Source organism: Leptosomus discolor, chromosome 2 (genome assembly GCF_034619465.1).
Source record: "Leptosomus discolor isolate bLepDis1 chromosome 2, bLepDis1.hap2, whole genome shotgun sequence".
NCBI classification, from domain to species: Eukaryota; Metazoa; Chordata; class Aves; order Leptosomiformes; family Leptosomidae; genus Leptosomus; species Leptosomus discolor.
This window is the reverse complement of record NC_141392.1, coordinates 36,409,256-36,427,381: the sequence shown is the minus strand read 5'-3', so window position 1 is coordinate 36,427,381 and position 18,126 is coordinate 36,409,256. Positions and strand designations below refer to the sequence as shown.

Sequence of the window (18,126 nt, the reverse complement as noted above, 5' to 3'; positions counted from 1 at the left end):
CAGACACTTAATGCAGGAGGTTTCCTACACATCAGGCAAGGTGCTCTCACGAAAGATTTTAATCATCAGTCTTATTTATGCAGATGCTGTAAATAACCCTGCCACCTGGTTTGCCTCCTGCTGCTCCACTGTGGTCTGTGTTTCTGATACAGCCAAGCTGAGACGTGAGCGAGGTTGGTCGTAATTCATGTGGAGCTGTGGTCCAGACTCACCTGCGCTGACAGTAATAGCCTCAATAAACTGCTCCCTCCAGCTGTTTGTGCCCACCACCAGGGCCAGGTTCGTCTTCTTAATGAGCTTGTCCACTGTGTTCTGTGGATGAAGATGCAGAGGAGAGAATTGGGGGCTATCAGACTGGAGATGCTGGGCTAAAACCCACCAGGCGCTAGTGCTTACAGCCGTGCACTTACGGAAAAAGCTTACCAGATTTTAAGCTCAGGTCAAGAGCCCCAGCAGCAAAAGCAAATGTAAGTACTTGCAATTCCCCTCACTGCCACTCAAATAGACCTTTTGTAATCTGCTCATGGTAGGAGTTTGAACCATCTCAGCTGAGGTTTAACAGCAAATAGTGCTGAGGTGCCACAGCTCTTATTGTTCCCAACGCCTTGGGAATAATTTTTACTGGGCCGCTTCAAAGCACTGACTGGATCAAGGCTCATTTGCAGAGCTGGGCTCTACCTCTCTGTGCTGCTCAGGAGCTGGAGCTCAGCACTGGCAGTGAGGGTGCTGTGGCAGCAGTGGGTAGGAGATGCTCTTGGGCAGGCGGCCTGAGGTCTGCCTCAGAAGCTATGAAGCCTCACATGCACACTGATGGTGGGCAGCAAAGCCATGGGAGAGAGGCAGCCACTGCTGTGACACAGTAAGGGTGGTCTGTTATTTTTTATACTACAGAAAAACAGAAATGATAATGAAATGGCCAGGTTTTAGCTCTTGGTCTTGCACACGCATTCATGGCAGCTTAGCTTCACAATCACTACTTGCTTTTAGGATTTCAGCCCTTTGTGCTGGGAGTCCCAGGCTCGGGGCTCACTCAAGACCGCCTGTAAGTAGAACCTGGGTATAGCACATCACTGTGAGAATGAGGTTATATTTTAAAGCAACCTGCAACATTTTGGAGCCTAGTCAGCTCTTAGGCTCACCAGATTGATGTGCCTGTATAATAGTAACCACAAGCAGTCTGTGAGTGGGACAGAAAATCTGGGATCATCCCCCAAGGACCATGGCTGTGGGCTATTGGACAGAGTGAAGATGCAGAGTGTATTTTAACCCACCGCCATCTCACTGGAGTGACCCTCACCCTTTCATCATGCCTTGGCTCAGCCACCTTTCAAGGTGTTCCTTGGTCCTGCTTTGAGACCTTGTGATGCCAGGAGCTGCCTTGCTTTGCTGCGATACCATCAACAATTGCTTGCCAATGCTGTGCAAACCCAAAAGGAGGGTCCCCAGCTGGAAGGGATGAAGAACAGGGACAGCAGACCATGGACGGTACCTTGAACTCATAGGATTCCTCAATGATGACTTCAAGCTTGGTGTGCTCCCCCAGGACTGGGCGCCCCATCTCTGCAATTCGACGCTCTTCCTCCTCTTTGCTGGTCAGTGGCTGCTTTTCTTCATTCTCTTCTGCAAAGCAAAGAGCCCACCGGTGAGCCAGGCCCAGCTGGTCACTCTCTGGAGCTGGCTTCCCGTCAGAGGAGGAGGTCAGGAAGCCTCCAGGTGGGAGCAGGAGAGACAGAGCAGCTGAGAAGGAGGAGGTCATGGAGCAATAAACAAGGTAGTTTTGCTGGGAAATACTGGAGGTCTGCAACTCATCCAACCTCAGAAGTCCAGTTCACCCTCAGGGCTGGGAAATAGCTTATCACCTGGTACCTGCTGCGTCTCCCACAGGGATGGTGGGATCATCACTGAGGCTGCACTGTTTCCCAGCTCTCCAGGTCTGCACTGGGGCATGGTGAGGGCATTTCCATCAGCCTGTTACAACAAGAGAGAGCTGCCAGCAGCCCCAGGGCTGAGATGGGCATGAAATCTTAGCTCTGCCTCCTTCCAAGCAGGGCTTCACTTTAGGGAGGGAGCTGGTAGCTGGAGAGCATGAAACTCCTGGTGAGGCTGGATGGAATAGTGCTGAGCCATGCAGGTGCAAGGAGCCTTCCACAGGGCATGGCCTGGCCCCAAACCCTGAGAGAGGAGGCAGTGGAGGGACTACAAGAGCGATGGAGCAAGTCTGCAACTCCACTGGCATCTGTGCAACCTTTGGGGCATGGGGACCCCAGGCAGCATGCTTTTGTCACTGTCCCAGCACAGACCTCCACTGAGATCCCTTCCAGTCCACCCCAGGGATGAGCAGAAGGACATCAGGGCTAAAAAGGGCTAGATTCGCTGGAGATAGGCGTTAAACTGTCAGTAGGCAAACACCTCAGTCAGTCCATGTTAGACCGCCACAGCCCTCGGGCGTCACGCTGTGGGTACCTTGGATGGTGACCACGGAGTACGGAAGAGGATGATCTCTTGCCTGGACCTTCCTGAAGACAGGTTTGCCTATCAAAGCGATCAGGAGGAGATCAGCAGGAGGGACTATACATTCTGGGCAAACCACTGCCGTGTGGTTAGTAAACTCTACTTCTACTCACACAGGGTTAGTGTTGCTCCCTTGACAGCTGCCCCTCATCTGCACCAGTGGCACCATGCTGCAGGAAAGCCCTTCTCCTCCTGCTAGTCAAAGGGACCAGCCTTGCAGCCAGAGCCTTGTTAGTCTGAATTATTGTTTCCAGGGTTCCTAAGGGGTTGGTCTGCAATGTGTGGGACCCGGGACCTTCTCTGCCTGCAGAGATGCTCGGCTGGCTAATGATGGATGAGCCAACCCTACTGCTGGGTCTCACTGGTGGGAAGAGCAGGAGCTGCATGCCTGAAGCAGCCATGGGGTCCTGCACCTCCTGCAGTGCTCAGTCACCCTGGCTGCTACCTGGGGAGTGAGGACAGGCTCCCTGTGCTGTGCAGATCCCTGTGCGCACCTCCTATGTGGGCAGCAGGGAGGGGAAGGCTGGACCAAGCAGAGAAGCCCCCCCTGCTCCAAGAGATGGAAGGGGGCTGCCTGATGTGGGTTAGGCATGTGCAGTGGGCAGAGCACTCTGTGAGAGGACACGGTATTAGCATGACCATCTGGGGCAGTGGGGCCACAGCACAGAACCTTCTTACCCTTCCAGAGTTTCCCTCCAGGACAGAACAAAAGCAAACAGGAAATCAGGAGGAAAGAGCAGGGTGAGCAGATGGCTATTAAGAAGGGAACAGGGGAGGGCAGGGGGAGAACAGAAATCCATACCTGTGATGGTGAAGCCACCTAGATGAAATAAAAAATGAGAAAGAGAGAGAGAGAGAATTATCATTGGCACAGCAACACAGACACCCTGCAGCCTGCAGGGACGTGGTGGTCCTGCCCTGCCCCATGTCCCCTATGGACATGGAGGGCTGCTCCCTGACACGCGCCCCAGGGATAGTGCAGGGAGACCTGAACCAGGTTTTTCAAACCACATCTGCAAACTGCTACCACCCCTGCCCCCACCCAGTATCTAATATACGCTGCAGAGTGGGTAAAACCAGTGCAAGCCTGCCCTGGGGCTGGGGGTGCTTCAGGGAATGGGGATGGCTTTTCTTCCTTCCATAGCTGCTCTATCCTAGAGATGGCCAGCAGGGAAATTCAGAGGATGGGTGGGCTGTAAATATCTCCAAGTCTGGAGGCAAAGCATTGGCCAGCTTTCCTGTCCAGCCAAAAGCATCCCTAAGTCACCAGGCAATCCTGTTTCTTCCATGCCAGTGTAAGAGGCGATGGGTTAATTTGCACGGTGCAGGTTTGTAACTCAGGGTGTTGGCGGGTTTACTACGGCTGTAACAACGCCACTCCCAAAAAATGCTCCTCGCCACAGTGGATTACTGCTCATGAACGTTAGTGTCTTTGGGGCTCTACTCCCAGGAAAGATGTGACATTAGATACCTGAGCTTACTTAAATAGTGCTGACCACCCTAAAAGAGAATGTCGTTAGCAAAGAAAAATGTCAAGCAAAATCAATTGTTGTTCGAAAATACAGAGACAGACTGGAAAAATGGAAAAGAAAGATTAATGCGCGCTTACCAAGCTCATTCAACAACAGGGCTGTGAAGGAGACAGACAAACACAGAAGAAGAAAAGTAAATGAACAATGAAATCAAAAGGGATATCCACAGAAAGACTCCGGATCCCAGGGCAGACATTTCAGATCTGTAAAGCTGCAGAATACCATTAGTATTGAGAGAAAGGCACTAAAAAGAAAGGAACAGAAACGTTTAATGGGATTGTGGACTTAAACTAAAAACTATTGCAAACACAGGGTGGGTATGGGATTAAATGGCACACTACAAAAATTCATTTTTCCCCTTTGAATTGTATGTGCAAGATCTTCCGTTGGTCTTGGAGGCAATTCTGCCCCGGGGGAGGACACAAGTGGTCCCACGTGTGGTGGCTACTGGCTTTGACCTCCTCCAGCTGCCTAATGGGGAGCAATAGCTCTAGCAGGCAGCTGCACTTCTGGCATATACAATGAGAGAAGAAAAGTCTGAAGCAAGGCTTGGCTCAAGGATCTTGTCGTTCAACATTTTAGATCTCCAAAACAAAAGAAAAAGCCTCTCCCTTAGTGCACCAGTGGGTTTCTGGCCCCTGAGGCGAAGATCCCACCCAGGCTACATGGCCCAAGGGTGACATTTCAGAGATGCTCTCGGCTTCAGGGTGCCAAGTACACAGCTTGCCCCGCCTTGCCGCCTCTCATACAAAATCAAGCACAGAAAAACAAGTTAAAAAAACAATCATTGCATGGCCAAAGCAGCAAATAGCGTCCTTTAAAATCTTGACTTGCCTTCCAGCTAGGCGCTTTGCAAAGCTGAGCTTTCCTCAGGTTTCCTCAGTTATCTTTGTGACCAGGAAGGTGAGGAACAAACTTTTCTTTTCCTTTTATTTTTAATTAAAAATTTCAGCTGGGATCTCATGAGTTGGTGCTATGATTTTCAAACCTGGGGCCTGGAAAGCATGTTTGCTCTTGCTGGACTCACAAGACTGAGCCCACACTGGTTCTTGTGAAGCTGGGCAAAGCCAGAGGCACCGAATTGAGTTGTCCATATGTCACTTTATCCTGGCACCACTGGCTATGCTCCATAGATGCCACCGGCACCATTTAATGATACAAATCTCACCTGCAAAGCCTGCACCATGCCAGTGTGTCTGATTTTTTAGCCCTGCTTCTGTTGGCTAGTCACATAAACCAGCAGGAAATCTGATGGAAAGGATGATGCAGCTGACCTAGACGGCACCTGTGCTGAAGGGGAAACATGGCATCACTGCCGGATGTGTTTTTAGCCTGAAATACAGCAGCATGTCCCTGCTCAGCGTGAGGACTGCTTGGGGCCCTCTCTGTCCTGAACAAATAATATATTACATCCCCACGCCTGCTGAAGGGAGAGCTTATGTCCCAGAAATTAGAAAGCAGCTCCAAGGCAGACAAGACAAAATGCTGCTGCCAATTTTTTACAAAGGCTTTAATAATGGTCTGTTGTACGGCAGCTAATTATCTTAAGTAACTCTAAAACTGCTTCTTGCTCAGCCACCAATAGCACACAGAATTAGCTGTTGCCATTAATTTTCACTTAATTTCCTAGCAGAAAAAAGTGCACGGAAAAATAAGTGAGCTCTGTCTTTTCGGGAAAGTTTGCACTTGGTTTAGAAATGTGATGAAAAAGGAAATTGTTTTTATTATTCCTATGAGAAGCTATTACCTAATGCAGACCCATGAAACTTTGTTTCAGTATAAGCTGATTTCTTCTAGACTGACTGCGTCTTATGATATTACCTGCTTGTGCTGTGATTCTCAGCTATTTTCAGATCCTGGTGCCAGTATAAAAAGGCTAAAATTACTGCTCTGGCCATACATTTTATTTCAAGCAAAGGCTATTTTATCTTCTGATAAAAATGGTGCAGCATTGCCTTTTTACTTCTTGAGACCAAATTTTCTACTCAATTAAATGAAGGTGTAGCTGCGATGTGGCAGGACAGCACTCTCAAAATGTCTCTGAGGGCTGGTGATGCTCATCGTCCCCTGCCTGGGTGCTTCAGGGCCCTCCTGGGAGCGTGCCTTGCTGCCAGGGGGCCCTCATGAGTGAAACGGAGTCCTCCCGAAATGAAAGAAGAAAGAATAGAGCAAAAAGGTGCAGCGGCCAAGCTTCGAAGGAGGAAGGGCAAAACGGCCAGGAGCCAAAGTGCGAGGAGAAAGGAGTGTGAGAGTAGGGAGACACAGAGAAAGGGGACGGCAGCGTCTCAAGAGCTGGTCTGATTTTACTCTCACACCTTTCAGTCCTCGTCGTAGCCACACCGGGTCCCCAAGCACAAGGAAGAAACTGCACTCTTTCTCATACTCCTCACGGTCAAGTACTCTAAGGGTAATGAATTTCCTGTGGGAACACAAGACAAAGGCAAACACATGATTGGCATCACACACGTATGCAGTTCATGTCCACCCGGGTGCCGTGGTGCCGGAGATGGTTGGGTGGGGGGAAGCATCTGCACATCCCCCCTGGGGAGTATGGGGAAGGGCAGGAGCATCCTCACCACCTGGCCAGGGTCGGCCCTTGGTGGGCTGAGGCAAGGCTGAGTTCAGGGGGGGTGGGAAGTGTCCTTGCTCCTGCCCTTTTCCATAGCCAACTGGGGATGCGAGCTCAGTGTTGCAGGTGCCAGGAATGAGTGAGCCAGACAGGGACACATAGGCTAGGCTCAGCCCCGGAGCACGTCCCCCACCTTTCTTCTCACTCATCTCCACCAGCCGGGGCTCCCCGATCTCTAGGTAGAAGGTCTTGTTTTTCTCATACTCCTCATCATCTATCACCTTGATTGATATCGTTTTGCTGGAACAGAGAAGAAGAAATAGAGATTCAAGAGTAAGGGGGGAAAAGGGAGGAAGGGAGACAGGGAGAGGAGGAGGAGAGTGGAAACGGCAGGAGAAGGGGGCTGCAGACAGAAAACAGTGGGTTTGGTAGCACAGGCTGGAGGGACAGCACAGCTGAAAGCAAAGGGCAGGAGCCAATGGGCCGAGCTTGCCTCATGATGAGCATGGAGCACAGGGTCTGGGCAACGAGCAGCTCGCAGGGTGCCATCCTCCCTGGCACGGAGAGAGGCCAAGGCTGGACATGACACAGCCTGGACCAGCCTTCCCCAGAGGTGCCTCAGCCTGGGGGCAGCAAGACATGTGTCCCTTTTCAAAAACCCAGGGTACACAACAGTCCCTTGACAGCTTGCACACACCGCATAGTCTCCTGGGGACCCAAGTGCTGGGAACCAGCACAGACTAAGACCCTGAAAGCATGATGCACTGCTTAAACCAGCCCCTCCGCACAGAAGAGGCTCCGTCTTGCCAGGCACAGCAGATCCATGCACAATATCATGATCAGCTGCTCAGTTTGGGCTTTGGAGGCTACAATTTGTGAGCTTGAAAAGGGTGCTGGAGTTAGGACTTTTCCTGTGGAGGGAGTATGAGGGAAAAAAATTCTTTCTGGTTAGGGCAGGGTGAAAGAAAGCTTCACTGATGGTGAGAGCTGACTTTTTAATTTTCCTTTGCAAGCAGCACATCCTTCTCCAAGCCCTGAATATTTGGTTCTTTCCTGTTTGACAGTCATGCAGCAAGTCTCTCTTTTCACATGGCTAGGGGCTGCTAAATTTGCCCCTGCAGCATGAGCAGGGCAGAACCCTTGCTCAGAGCACAGCCACAAAGCATGCACCACAAAGGGAGAAAGCCTCACAGCAGGCTGTGACCACCAGCAGAGAGATGTGCTCCTTGAGGCACGTGAAAATTGAGTGAACGAATTGTTTTACCAGGGGAAAAGAATTAGCACAGAAGTTTTCCAGTTCTTTTCAGGGACTCACCTAAGTAGCCCAGAAATACCCAGCCGAAAGCTACTCCCCAGAAGGTGACCAAATCCCCAGGTACAAGGGGCTAGTGCATGAGAGGACTACTAGGGTCTCTCCTACAGTGCAAAGCCCTTGCAAAGACAAGATGGGGCAGAAATCCAGCAGCCCCTGCTCCCATCTGGAGTGCCCTGCTCACTGTCGTGCGTGTGTAGTGTCGCTGCTGGGGCAGGACCTCCTCCTGGCTCTGACTTTATTCCAGACATGAAATAAGAAGGCAATAACAGCAAGAAATAAAAAGGCAATGAGGGGACTGTCTGCAGCCCTCTGCTTGCTGCTGACCTCCTGGCTGAGTTTGCTTTTTTCCCCACAGTTGATGGCACTGCCCTCCTGTGAATGCTCTTGCTTAAACAAGCTTCCCAGTCATTCTTCCTCTGCCCAAGCCTGTCTGTCCCATCATTCAAAGGGATGTCTCTTGTCCCATCCCTGGCTCCTCTGTGCTTTCTACGGGCAGCCAGCACAAGCTGGAGTAGCCCCGAGGCTGCTCTAATATATGATCAAGGAGGATCTGCTGTTCCTGGCAGGTCCCAGCACTGAAAACTCATAAATGTGGAAGAAAGCCACTCTCTAGGGGAGTGAAATCCAGGCCTCACTGCCATAATTTCTGGCTTTCTCCCCTCCTTGCACATCTGTACTGCCACCCAGAGCCCCTCTGTTAAGTTGACAAGTATTTGGCAGCAGAATCAACATTTTGTCCTTATTCAGAGCAAACACCGCCAAGCACTTGGAGAAACAGCCAGGATGATTTTGATTTGTTGTGCTGTTTACTATGAGTCAGAAGTGTATTAAGTTTGCCCTTCATGCTTATAATGAAACCATTTACTCAAGAGCAAGCTATGGCTGTGAAAAGGGTAACAAAGTAGCACAGCTCAGTGTAATTGTACTTTATAATGAATATCTGTAATAATTTGTTCTGTTTATAATTATTGCTGCAATAGGTTTGTACGTAGGAAAAATGGTTACCAAGCATGCAGCTGATCTTGCTTTGCATTGATGAGTTAGGGGAAATTATTGTGTATTAAAAAACTAATGAAGGATGCAAAAATGCTCTCAGCCAAGCTATCAAAGAGGACCTGACAGAATTAAAGGAATGGCACAATTTCAAAAATATTACTAACAAAATCAATAATTTTCCTGGCAACTTCCGTTAAAATGTACACTGCACCCTGCCCTGACGTGTGAAAAATACACTTTCTCAGGAAAGTTAAAAAAGCTGCCTTCGTCAGTTCTGAGGGCAGCAGAGGTATCAAGACATAAACTTCCTATGGGTGTGCTCTGGCTTGCCATGTGTGGCATTCCTCAAAGCCCCACAAAATAATTCTCTCTTACAAAAAGAAACCTGGGTGCCAATTAAAAAAGCTGCTCGTGATTCTTAGACCAAACACCAATAGGACTTTCTTGTATAATGCGGTCCCGGGGCTTAAAAGTACCACTGCCAGCAGGTGCTGCTATTATGCAGTTTTCCAAGTGATCTTTCTAGGGTGTAAGCAAGTGCTCTGTGCTGGGTAGACATGTGCACTGCTGCTGTCTCTGTTGTCAGGAAAAAGGGTGGGAGGAACAAACAGCAAGTGTGCTCTCTGGATGAATCTCCAATCAGCAAGAATTGCTGAGACAACTTTGTCAATGGGGCGAGACTGCAGTCCTGGAGAAAAGGATTTCCTCCTAATGGTGTTTGAGATCACATCTGTTTGAGAAACAGCAAGCATGTGGAGATGACACAGGCTATTCTTAGTCCATGCCTGATCTCCATCGCACTGCCTTTTGCCTGCGGCATAGCCCCTCCACAGGGTCCCACACGTGTGTGGCCGTGGGACAGGGTTTGATGGGTGGAGAAGGAGGAGGATCAGGCAACTGCACAATTTATCCTGTCTTAGAGAAAGGACTGCTTTCTACAGTAATCTGGGACATGCACTGATGACACCCTGCTCTTGCTGGACGCTCTGACATGGTCTCAGCTTCCTATTCCTCTCCCAGGCAGAAATTTTCCGGATACCATGGGCTGTGATGATGTGAGCATCATCAAACTAGCATGGGGCTGCCCGTGCAGGCTATGGATTGCAGCCCATGCTCCTGGTGGCCTCACCTAGTCCTGTGCTACTGCTGCATTGAGTGTCCAGTATTGCAAGCCTGCTGCCTGCAGTCCTCTTTTTCATGTTGCACATGTTGCTGTGCGAGCCTGATTTTCTTGCTTTACAACACATGGTGTGAATGAGACAGACCAGGAGGGCCTGGCAGAGCCAGGACAGCTTGCTAAGGCTCGCAGAGCAATGTGCGCTGCAGTGCTGAGCGCAGCAGATGAGAGGTCTGCCCCTTGGTTTCCCTAGCTGCACACAGTGGGACAAAGTATGCCAAGACCCAAAGTCCCAACAGCACAATTACCTGCTGAAATTTGCATTTATCTCTCTCTCCTGTGGCTCAGGGGCTCTTTCAGCACAAGACGCGATAGTGCTTGAGTAAACACAAAGCAAAAGGGACACTGTATAGCGCCGTGAAACCCCCACTGCTCAGTCACTGCAGGGCCAGAAATCAGGAGTCCCAAATCCATGAGACAGAGGGAAAAACCAGAAGATTAAACCAGATGGTTAAAGCAGCCTCTACACCATTATGCATTTTCTTCACCTTGTGCGAATCTGGGGTCAATCTACATGGTGTTTCCAAGCTGTCCCTCAAGTTCTCACAGAGGTCTAGAATCAGCTTTAATTTGGGGATGAAAGTGGTGTTTCTGCCATAATCTAACATCTCCAGGAGCTAGGTATTTAAGCCAAATACTCAAGATCCCATGAGTGTGCAACACCACACACCTTGAAAAAACTGGAATTTTTTTTCCTACCTTGTCCCTCAGTCACACTGCAGGAGGGAAAGAACAATTTCTGGAGCATCTCTCCAACAGATTTGGGTGCATGGGGGTAGAGGTCCTTCTGCTGAGCCAGACTAAACCACCAGGCTTGGCACACCTCCTGCCTGCCTCCCTGCGTGCTGCAGGGAGCCCCAGTGATACCACGGGGCAAATTTGAGCAAACCACTGCTGCTGCTGGCATTTTCCTTCCATTGGTGTTGAATCCATTTCACTTGAGCTCAAGAGCCTTGCTCTGGCATGAAGGCTGAGAGCTTCCGTGGCGCATCCAACTGTCTGCATTTCTGTACCAGAAATTGCTCTTCCCTGAGTCTGTAGCCAAGGCAGTTGCTGAGGGAATGAGTTTCATCTCATTTCCATGTACCCAAAATCAAAGAATAAAACAAATCTTGCAGAATTGCAGCTCCAGCTCTTCTCCTCTTGCTGACACCCAGCAGCAACAAGAGAAGGATGGTATCTTTGTGAACGCAGCACAAAAATTTCTGATCTCACTCCAAGCCTGATGCTCTCCATCAGGATTTAGTTTTTGTTTCAAACCATGATATTTCAGTTGAACTGTAAAGGTCTTTTAATAGAGCATTCCCACACAACCCTTAGTTACGACAGCCCTTGGAAAAGTCCTCTTGGTTGGTGATTCCCTAAGAATGGCTTACCAAGGGAAGAACTGCTCTACCCAATCAGACCCAACGACCATCCAGCACAGCCTCTTCTTCTAACAACTGCCAAGAGCACATTGGAGTAGGCAGATGTAAGAGCAGGATGAGCCTATAGCCAGTATTTCCAACACATGCTCTCCCAGCCCCCAGATATTTGTGCCTCTGGTTTCATAGCCAGGCCAGGTTTCTGTGTACTTAGCTGTGCTCTGCAGATTTCTCTCATTTCCCTGTGAGCTTGGGTAAGCTTTTGGCATTTGCAGTATCCTAGGTGCCGGGGAGAGCAATGCGATTGTTAATGCCAGCTCAGTCTCATGAACAGCAAATAGCTGCTCTTAGGAGGTGATGTATATTTGACACAAAGCATACAAGCCAACCTGTGTTTTCTGGGCATATCTATGGAAAGGGCAAGAGAGATGCCTGCCTGCAAGTGACTCCAGCAGGGACACAGCACTAGCAGGGCAGGGCTGAAAGTCCCCTCTCAATGGGCAGGCAAACTGGCTCTGTACAACGGCAAAGGCAGGGCAAGAAGAGAGCTAATAGTTAGAGAAAAATGCCAGCTGGGGAAGGCACCCTGTGAGCAATCTCATGTATGCACAGAGACAGGTACCTATGTAACAAGGTAGCACAGTTTAGCACAGGGTGACAGGAACAGAACAGAGACCAACAGGGAAATATTTCTCTACAAGTATTTCTTTGACCAAGACTCATGAGAAGGTGGGTGCAGCAGTAGGCAGAGGTGTAAGGTGCTGGGACTCCCAGCTCCACTACCTCCACTAGCCTTTTCTCTCATGTGGGATCAGATGGCACCAGGGGTGACTGGTGACAACCCACATGGGCCTTTCCATTCCTTTCGAACCTGAATATCTGCACAGTCGCGGTGCACCAGTGGAAATCCTCAATATACTTGCAAAAATCTTGCCATTCCCAATCTACACTGTACTTCTTAGTTACATGAAATGGCAGAAACCCCTCCCATGACTTAGACAAGTGACCAGCACTGCAAGGACTGCAGGGCATCAGCAACCAGCTTCAGAGAGATCTAGGCAGGACTTGCTGGGGGATAGGAGATGTCCTGCAGGGCACTTTTTAACAGGGCCAGTTCTCCAGGAGCAGAGATGCTGTTCGAGTTCAGCATGGTGAAAGGTGGTTTTTATTGCTGCAGAATGCATCTCTTAGCCCCCTTTCAGAACTGTAGTCATGCCTTTTTAACACTGCTTTTTTTTTTTTTTTTTTTTTTTTTTGAGTGAGAGAATGAGGCCAGGTACCTCCATCCTTGGATATATTCAAAGCTTGCCTGAGCAACATGCTTTAGCTTTGATGTTGGCCCTCTGAGAAGAGGTTGGACCAGAGACCTAATCCAAAGACCTTCCAATCCAGAGATCTTACCCACCTCAACCCTGCTGTGCGCCTAGATCAGAGATCTCACAGCTAAGAAAGCATCATTGTGCCCAGATCACCCACGAGCTGGAGCTGGAATAGTTAAGAAGTACTGCACGTAGCCAGTACTGATGTCTCCAGTGGGCCAGGAAAATGATCACCTCTAAACACACAGCCAGCCAACTGCTATAACAGTCAGTAACTAGTTTGCCCATGAGAACATGGCATGCTGTTGCTGCCTGGACAGACAGACACTTATTCCTGAATCGACAGAGGGAACAGTGTGCTTATGCAGCTTGTCACCCATCCAGATTCCACCAAATGCCCAGAAGAACTACATGAACAGCTTGGAGGACTTCCAACAGCCTCTAGGGTAGGCAGTCATGAGTGGAGTCCTATTGCCTAAGCCTGGCACTGCCAGCCCTGACCTCCCAGCAGCCAAGCCCTTCCCATCCAGAGGGTCAGCAATCACGGTGAGAGAATAGCCACAAGGGATGCACATTCTGGAGGTGACATTTGAAAGCCACATCCATCAGTGCTGCCTGTTTCAGCACATGTTCTCAGACTTCTGCAGAAAGCTGCCACATTGATTTCTCATACATCTGCTTGTCAGCCAGTCACTTAATTAGCTGAAGTTAAAGCTTGCCATGAGAGATGGGCAAGTGGCTTGGGAGACTCCCTGCCTCGCGCAGCTCATGTGAGTGCTGGGCACCGGGCAGTGCCTGTGCAGAGGGGCAAGCAGGCTGCTATAGGTGACCAGGTGCTGTGGGGGAGAAAGCTCCCAAATCATCATCAGGGCTGGGCACCACCAGGGCCACGCAAACCAGGCATGACCACAGCGAGGAGCCTGGACCAGACCCCAGGGCACAGCTGGAGCCAACCACCAAGACCAAGGCAGCTCTTTAATTTCCCATCCCTGCCTTCACTACACTTTGCTCTCCATCTTCCTGGCTGTCCTTATCTGCTTTGCGAGCCTCCCCGGAGGCTGCAGAGGCTCGAGGCCCTGTCTGTGCTGTTACAGATGCAAAGAGACCTAGCTGCTCCCATGTCTGTCTCTGCAGCACACAGCTCTTCTGACTGGGGCACCAGGGAGTGCTTTTATGCACTTAGCAGCTTCGTTGCTCAAATTTCTGACAGCTACTCGAAGAAGGAAGTTGTCTTGTTGCTGGGAAGGAAAAGGAGCAGATCAGGCTTTTCTTCTACCAGTTGACAACAAAATTGCACCTGATGGTGAGGAGGCGACAGCCTCGCATGCAGAGAAACAGTCAGGTCTGTGGTGGAGGCATTTGTCCCAGCTGCAGGGGATGTGTGCCTGGCAAGGGGACACATGAGAGGGCAAGGTGACACCTGCTCAGCCAGTGCAGGGATGCACCTTCCTGAGAGACAGAAGATGTGCAGAAATGGGCCAGATTATGCGAATGATCTTGTGTCACACAGGAATTTAACGGTTTCCCAGTGGACTCTGACAGAGGAGAGGGTCATTAGGGTTTCTGTCCCTCCTGATGTGATCCCGTCTTTATAAGGTGCCCCATGAGTCACCCATGCAGGGTCCTTTGCTGAACCAAGCCTTGCTGACATGAAATGTCTGTACTTCATGAAAATTTTGCCTGCAGTGTGCTGCAAATATGACATGGAAGGCAAAGTAAAACCTGCCTGAAGCTAAGCCTGATGCATTCTTTGGGAACTGTGGATGTGAGCTGATGTGATGTGGCAGCTTGGTTTGCTGGTCCAGCAGCCCAGGTCTGCATGGGGCTGCACAGTCCGATGCCTACCAAAACTCTATCAAGCACACTAGCCTGGGCACTGCAAACAAAGGGAGAGGGAGTCAGTCCCTCTATCCTCCCCCCACCTCTGGAGCCAAAATTCATCTGGCTGCTCTTATTTTCTTGGTTGCCCTCCACCTCTTTCTCCAAGGCTTGCTGAATCAGTCTTTGTAAGACCACAGGGCTGTGTTATCATTTCCACGGCTGCATAAACCAACTGCTCCCCTGGCCTCAGGATGCATTAAGTTTAAACGGCAACATAAGGCTCAAACATATAATGCTGGCCTGCTCCAGAGCATCGCTACCAGGAAAATCCTGGAAAAGGATCCAGCCTGCTCTTGCTTGACCTTGTGGAGATACAATAAATTGAGAGGCGGTTTGCAGAGACAGGAGAACTGAGTTCTGTTGCTGCTCAACTAGCTGGGAGATGAAAGGTACAGCTGATGCTCAGTGCCTCAGAAAATACTTTTCAGGAGCGACGATTGCCAGGTAAGATGATTTCACATGCTAGACGGAATGCTGCTCGACTCTCCTCTTAGGAAGACCATATTGGGCAGGATTTGTCAGATCAGAAATGCTTTTCTGGGGAATCCTCGATGTTTGCTCTGCCTGTGAATTTTGCACTCTGGCTAACACACGTCTTCACTCATCTCCCAGTGTCACAGCTTGCAAGGGGCCAGCTAGGCAAAGGTGCATTGCACTCTCTTGATCTGCCCTAAAACAGGGCCTGAGCCCTTGGTCACGCTTGAATGTTTCACCGTGCCAGGACAGCTGAAGGTGTGGCCTCCCCCTTCCCATGGCTCTGGATGTGGTGACAACAGGACAAAAGAGTGCTTCACTGTTCTCTTCCCAACCCCATTGCCATGCATGTCTAGTGATGGCAACCTAAAGTCCTTAAAGCTCCCAGAATGCCTGCTGGAGGCAGGATCAGTGGGGGATCAAACAGGATAGACTCCATCTACATCAGTAACCGGATCTCCAAGGACAAACAGTGCAATGCACATGACAATGTCTAGGAGTGAAAAAATGTTTGATGTGAATTTGATCAAAAACATGCCCAGCAGCAATTGCTTAAAGCACCTGGGAAAGCTGACAGAGCAGAAATAATTTCTCCCCTGGCTTTGCACAACCCTGCCCATGCCAGCTAAAAACTGCCATTAGTCCCTAAAAATTTCAGCCCGCACTGCAAGCAAAAGATTGACTGTCCAGGACTCAGCCAAGCCCAACATCCTTGCTCAATATAAAACCCTGCAAATCCCATTTCCAAGCCTTCAGGGTTCAGAGCCAAAATCTAGCATTTCCCCCCATTCTGCCTTTCTGGAATTTTTCTCCACGTGCCTGGCTAATCAGTCAGGCCTGTGAGTAATGCAGGCAGGTAATGAAGTGGACAGAAACTCATCACCAATGTTTCATCACACTCCACTGGCAAGATTTGCTCTGGTTCACAGGGAGCTGGGTGATGGGGGTAGTATTGCAGGGAAGAGACATGTACTGAGCTGAGAAGGAGTCAAGGCTGGATTTGAAGTCCCCATTGGAAAACTTGAAGTGGAAAACGAGCATGGTAAGCAATAAAGTCATGAAGGGGTTTGGGTGGGAGAGGACCTGTGGGTCAAACCGCCATCCCTGACTGTCCACATACACGTTTTCCCTAAGGAAATCAACTGGAAACTCATACAAGTGCTTCTTGCTTCTCTACGCACCCAAATATGCATGTGACTTTTCTTTACAGCCAGGTCCCCCTTACAACAATCATTGCTCTAATCTTTCAAATAAATGCAAGTTGCTTTTCCCTGTGTGCACCTGGCATAGTTGCCATGACAATGCTCCTCAAACAGGAGACATCACTCTTGCTGAAATGGCTTTGGCACTCCTCAAAATGAATTTCAATGAACAACTGCCAGCAGAGAGGACATTTCTGCAGCCCTGTAAATCATTGAGCAAACTTTGCCAGTTAAATCTGACTGAACAAAACAGTGGGGACCATGCAAAATAATAGGTCTGGGTCTAATACCATGGCTTCAGCAGCAGGAATCGGGATTCAAGGAAGCCCAAAATATGTGTGCTGTGCACGAGCTGCTCCAGTCACACCACTGCAGCAAGGTTTTGTATCAGTGACAGCACAGCTTCCCCCCCAGGGAAGGCATATTTCAAATCCCACTTTGACTGTATTTCAAGGCAAGGGAGAATTTCCCTTGTCGTTTGGGAAGACACTGGACAAGGGGTTTCAGTTGTGTCCTGTCACTCTGCCTGGGCTGCTGACAGACAGCTCTGCTGCTGGAAAAGCAGTTGTTCATGGGAAAAGAAGCAGAGGACGAGGGGATGCTCAGTGACAGTGGAGGCTGTGCAACAGAAATTCAAAGGGCAAACATCAATATCAAATGAGCATGCTCCCTTTCAGGAGCAGTATCCAGCTTTATTTTACCTCCATGCTCAGTCAGGGATGCATTTGACTCTTGTTATTTGCTGGCTGGCTCCAAAAATCAGCCCGCTCTTTTCAAGACACTCCCCCAAAACTCTTGGAGTGGTGACCCAAATGCAGGATCACAGCCTCCTGACGGTGTTGCAGAAACAAGCACTTCACCATCACTATGTTTATCATCCTTTGCCTAGCGATGCCATCGACTGACTTCAGGACTCAGAAAATACCCGCGACTGAACCATTTTTACGGTGCTGCTCACACTGGTGCCCTGCTGCTCTCAACAGCTTCTGTGCCAACTTAGCAAAACAAAAACACATGTGCATGCACACACGCATGCACGCAAGTTGCAGTCAAACTGCTGAACAAAACAACATCTGCCGCAGCACACGGTGTGTGCATGTGTGCAGATGTGATCTGTATTTGCAAGTGCAGCACACAGCCAACATCCTACCTGCTCTCCCTGCCAGGGTCAAGCTGATGCTAATGGACTCCTAAGCTACGGAAAAGCATTTTGATCTTTTATGAGCATGTCACTAAGTGTCACACTGAACTTTTATGAGAAGAAGTTGTAAGTAATCTCCTGTCAAGGGAGGTTCAAGTGAAATGCTCACATTTTAGCAATTCAAATGACTGGCTGCAGAGTTCACTCCTGGTCCAGACTCTTCAGAAAGTCACCCCTGCTGGACCAGTACTGGCGGCTACCCAACTGTGTAAAAGACATGAAGCCTCTGGATATCAGCATATGAAATGCTGTCATTCTACAGGCTTGAAGCATCAGGGATCTCATTTCTGAAGACCATAACCCAAGTTGTGAGCCAGTGCCATGCAATGTTGTTGCTATGCCACAAGGCAAGCCCTGCAAGGGAGGTAATGCAGAGCTACCCAGGGATAAGGCCAGCAAACTCAGAACAGGCTCTGTTAAGTACTCCCCAACTGCTCCCAAAGAGGGACTGCTGCTCTGGCAATGCTGCCTTAAACAGTGACCAACTGTTGCATTAAGTAAACAAGCGACCCCAAAATCTCAGCTCTTAAGTTCTGCACTAAAGGTGCTGCTTGGTGTCTTCACACTGCCATTTCCATCCTTTGG

At 49.5% G+C, this 18,126-nt stretch overlaps 1 protein-coding gene across 19 annotated transcripts in view; it reads right to left on the bottom strand.

Moving 5' to 3' along the window:
- The window catches only part of SLC8A1 (solute carrier family 8 member A1), a 108,566-nt gene that overhangs the window by 8,908 nt on the left and 81,532 nt on the right, over nucleotides 1-18,126 (bottom strand). The window contains exons 2-8 of one of the 19 annotated variants that reach the window (XM_086460896.1): nucleotides 6,806-6,912; nucleotides 4,121-4,141; nucleotides 3,302-3,331; nucleotides 3,151-3,153; nucleotides 2,464-2,532; nucleotides 1,490-1,620; nucleotides 213-312 (exon numbers count right to left, since the gene is read on the bottom strand). In XM_086460896.1, the coding sequence (XP_086317022.1) occupies nucleotides 213-312; nucleotides 1,490-1,620; nucleotides 2,464-2,532; nucleotides 3,151-3,153; nucleotides 3,302-3,331; nucleotides 4,121-4,141; nucleotides 6,806-6,912 (461 nt within the window). Of the gene's footprint in view, nucleotides 1-212; nucleotides 313-1,489; nucleotides 1,621-2,347; nucleotides 2,365-2,463; nucleotides 2,533-2,873; nucleotides 2,892-2,944; nucleotides 2,975-3,150; nucleotides 3,154-3,189; nucleotides 3,205-3,301; nucleotides 3,332-3,473; nucleotides 3,500-4,120; nucleotides 4,142-6,356; nucleotides 6,463-6,805; nucleotides 6,913-18,126 lie in introns of all 19 variants that reach the window. The other 18 variants (XM_009955956.2, XM_086460903.1, XM_086460894.1 and 15 more) reach the window with 18 other exon arrangements.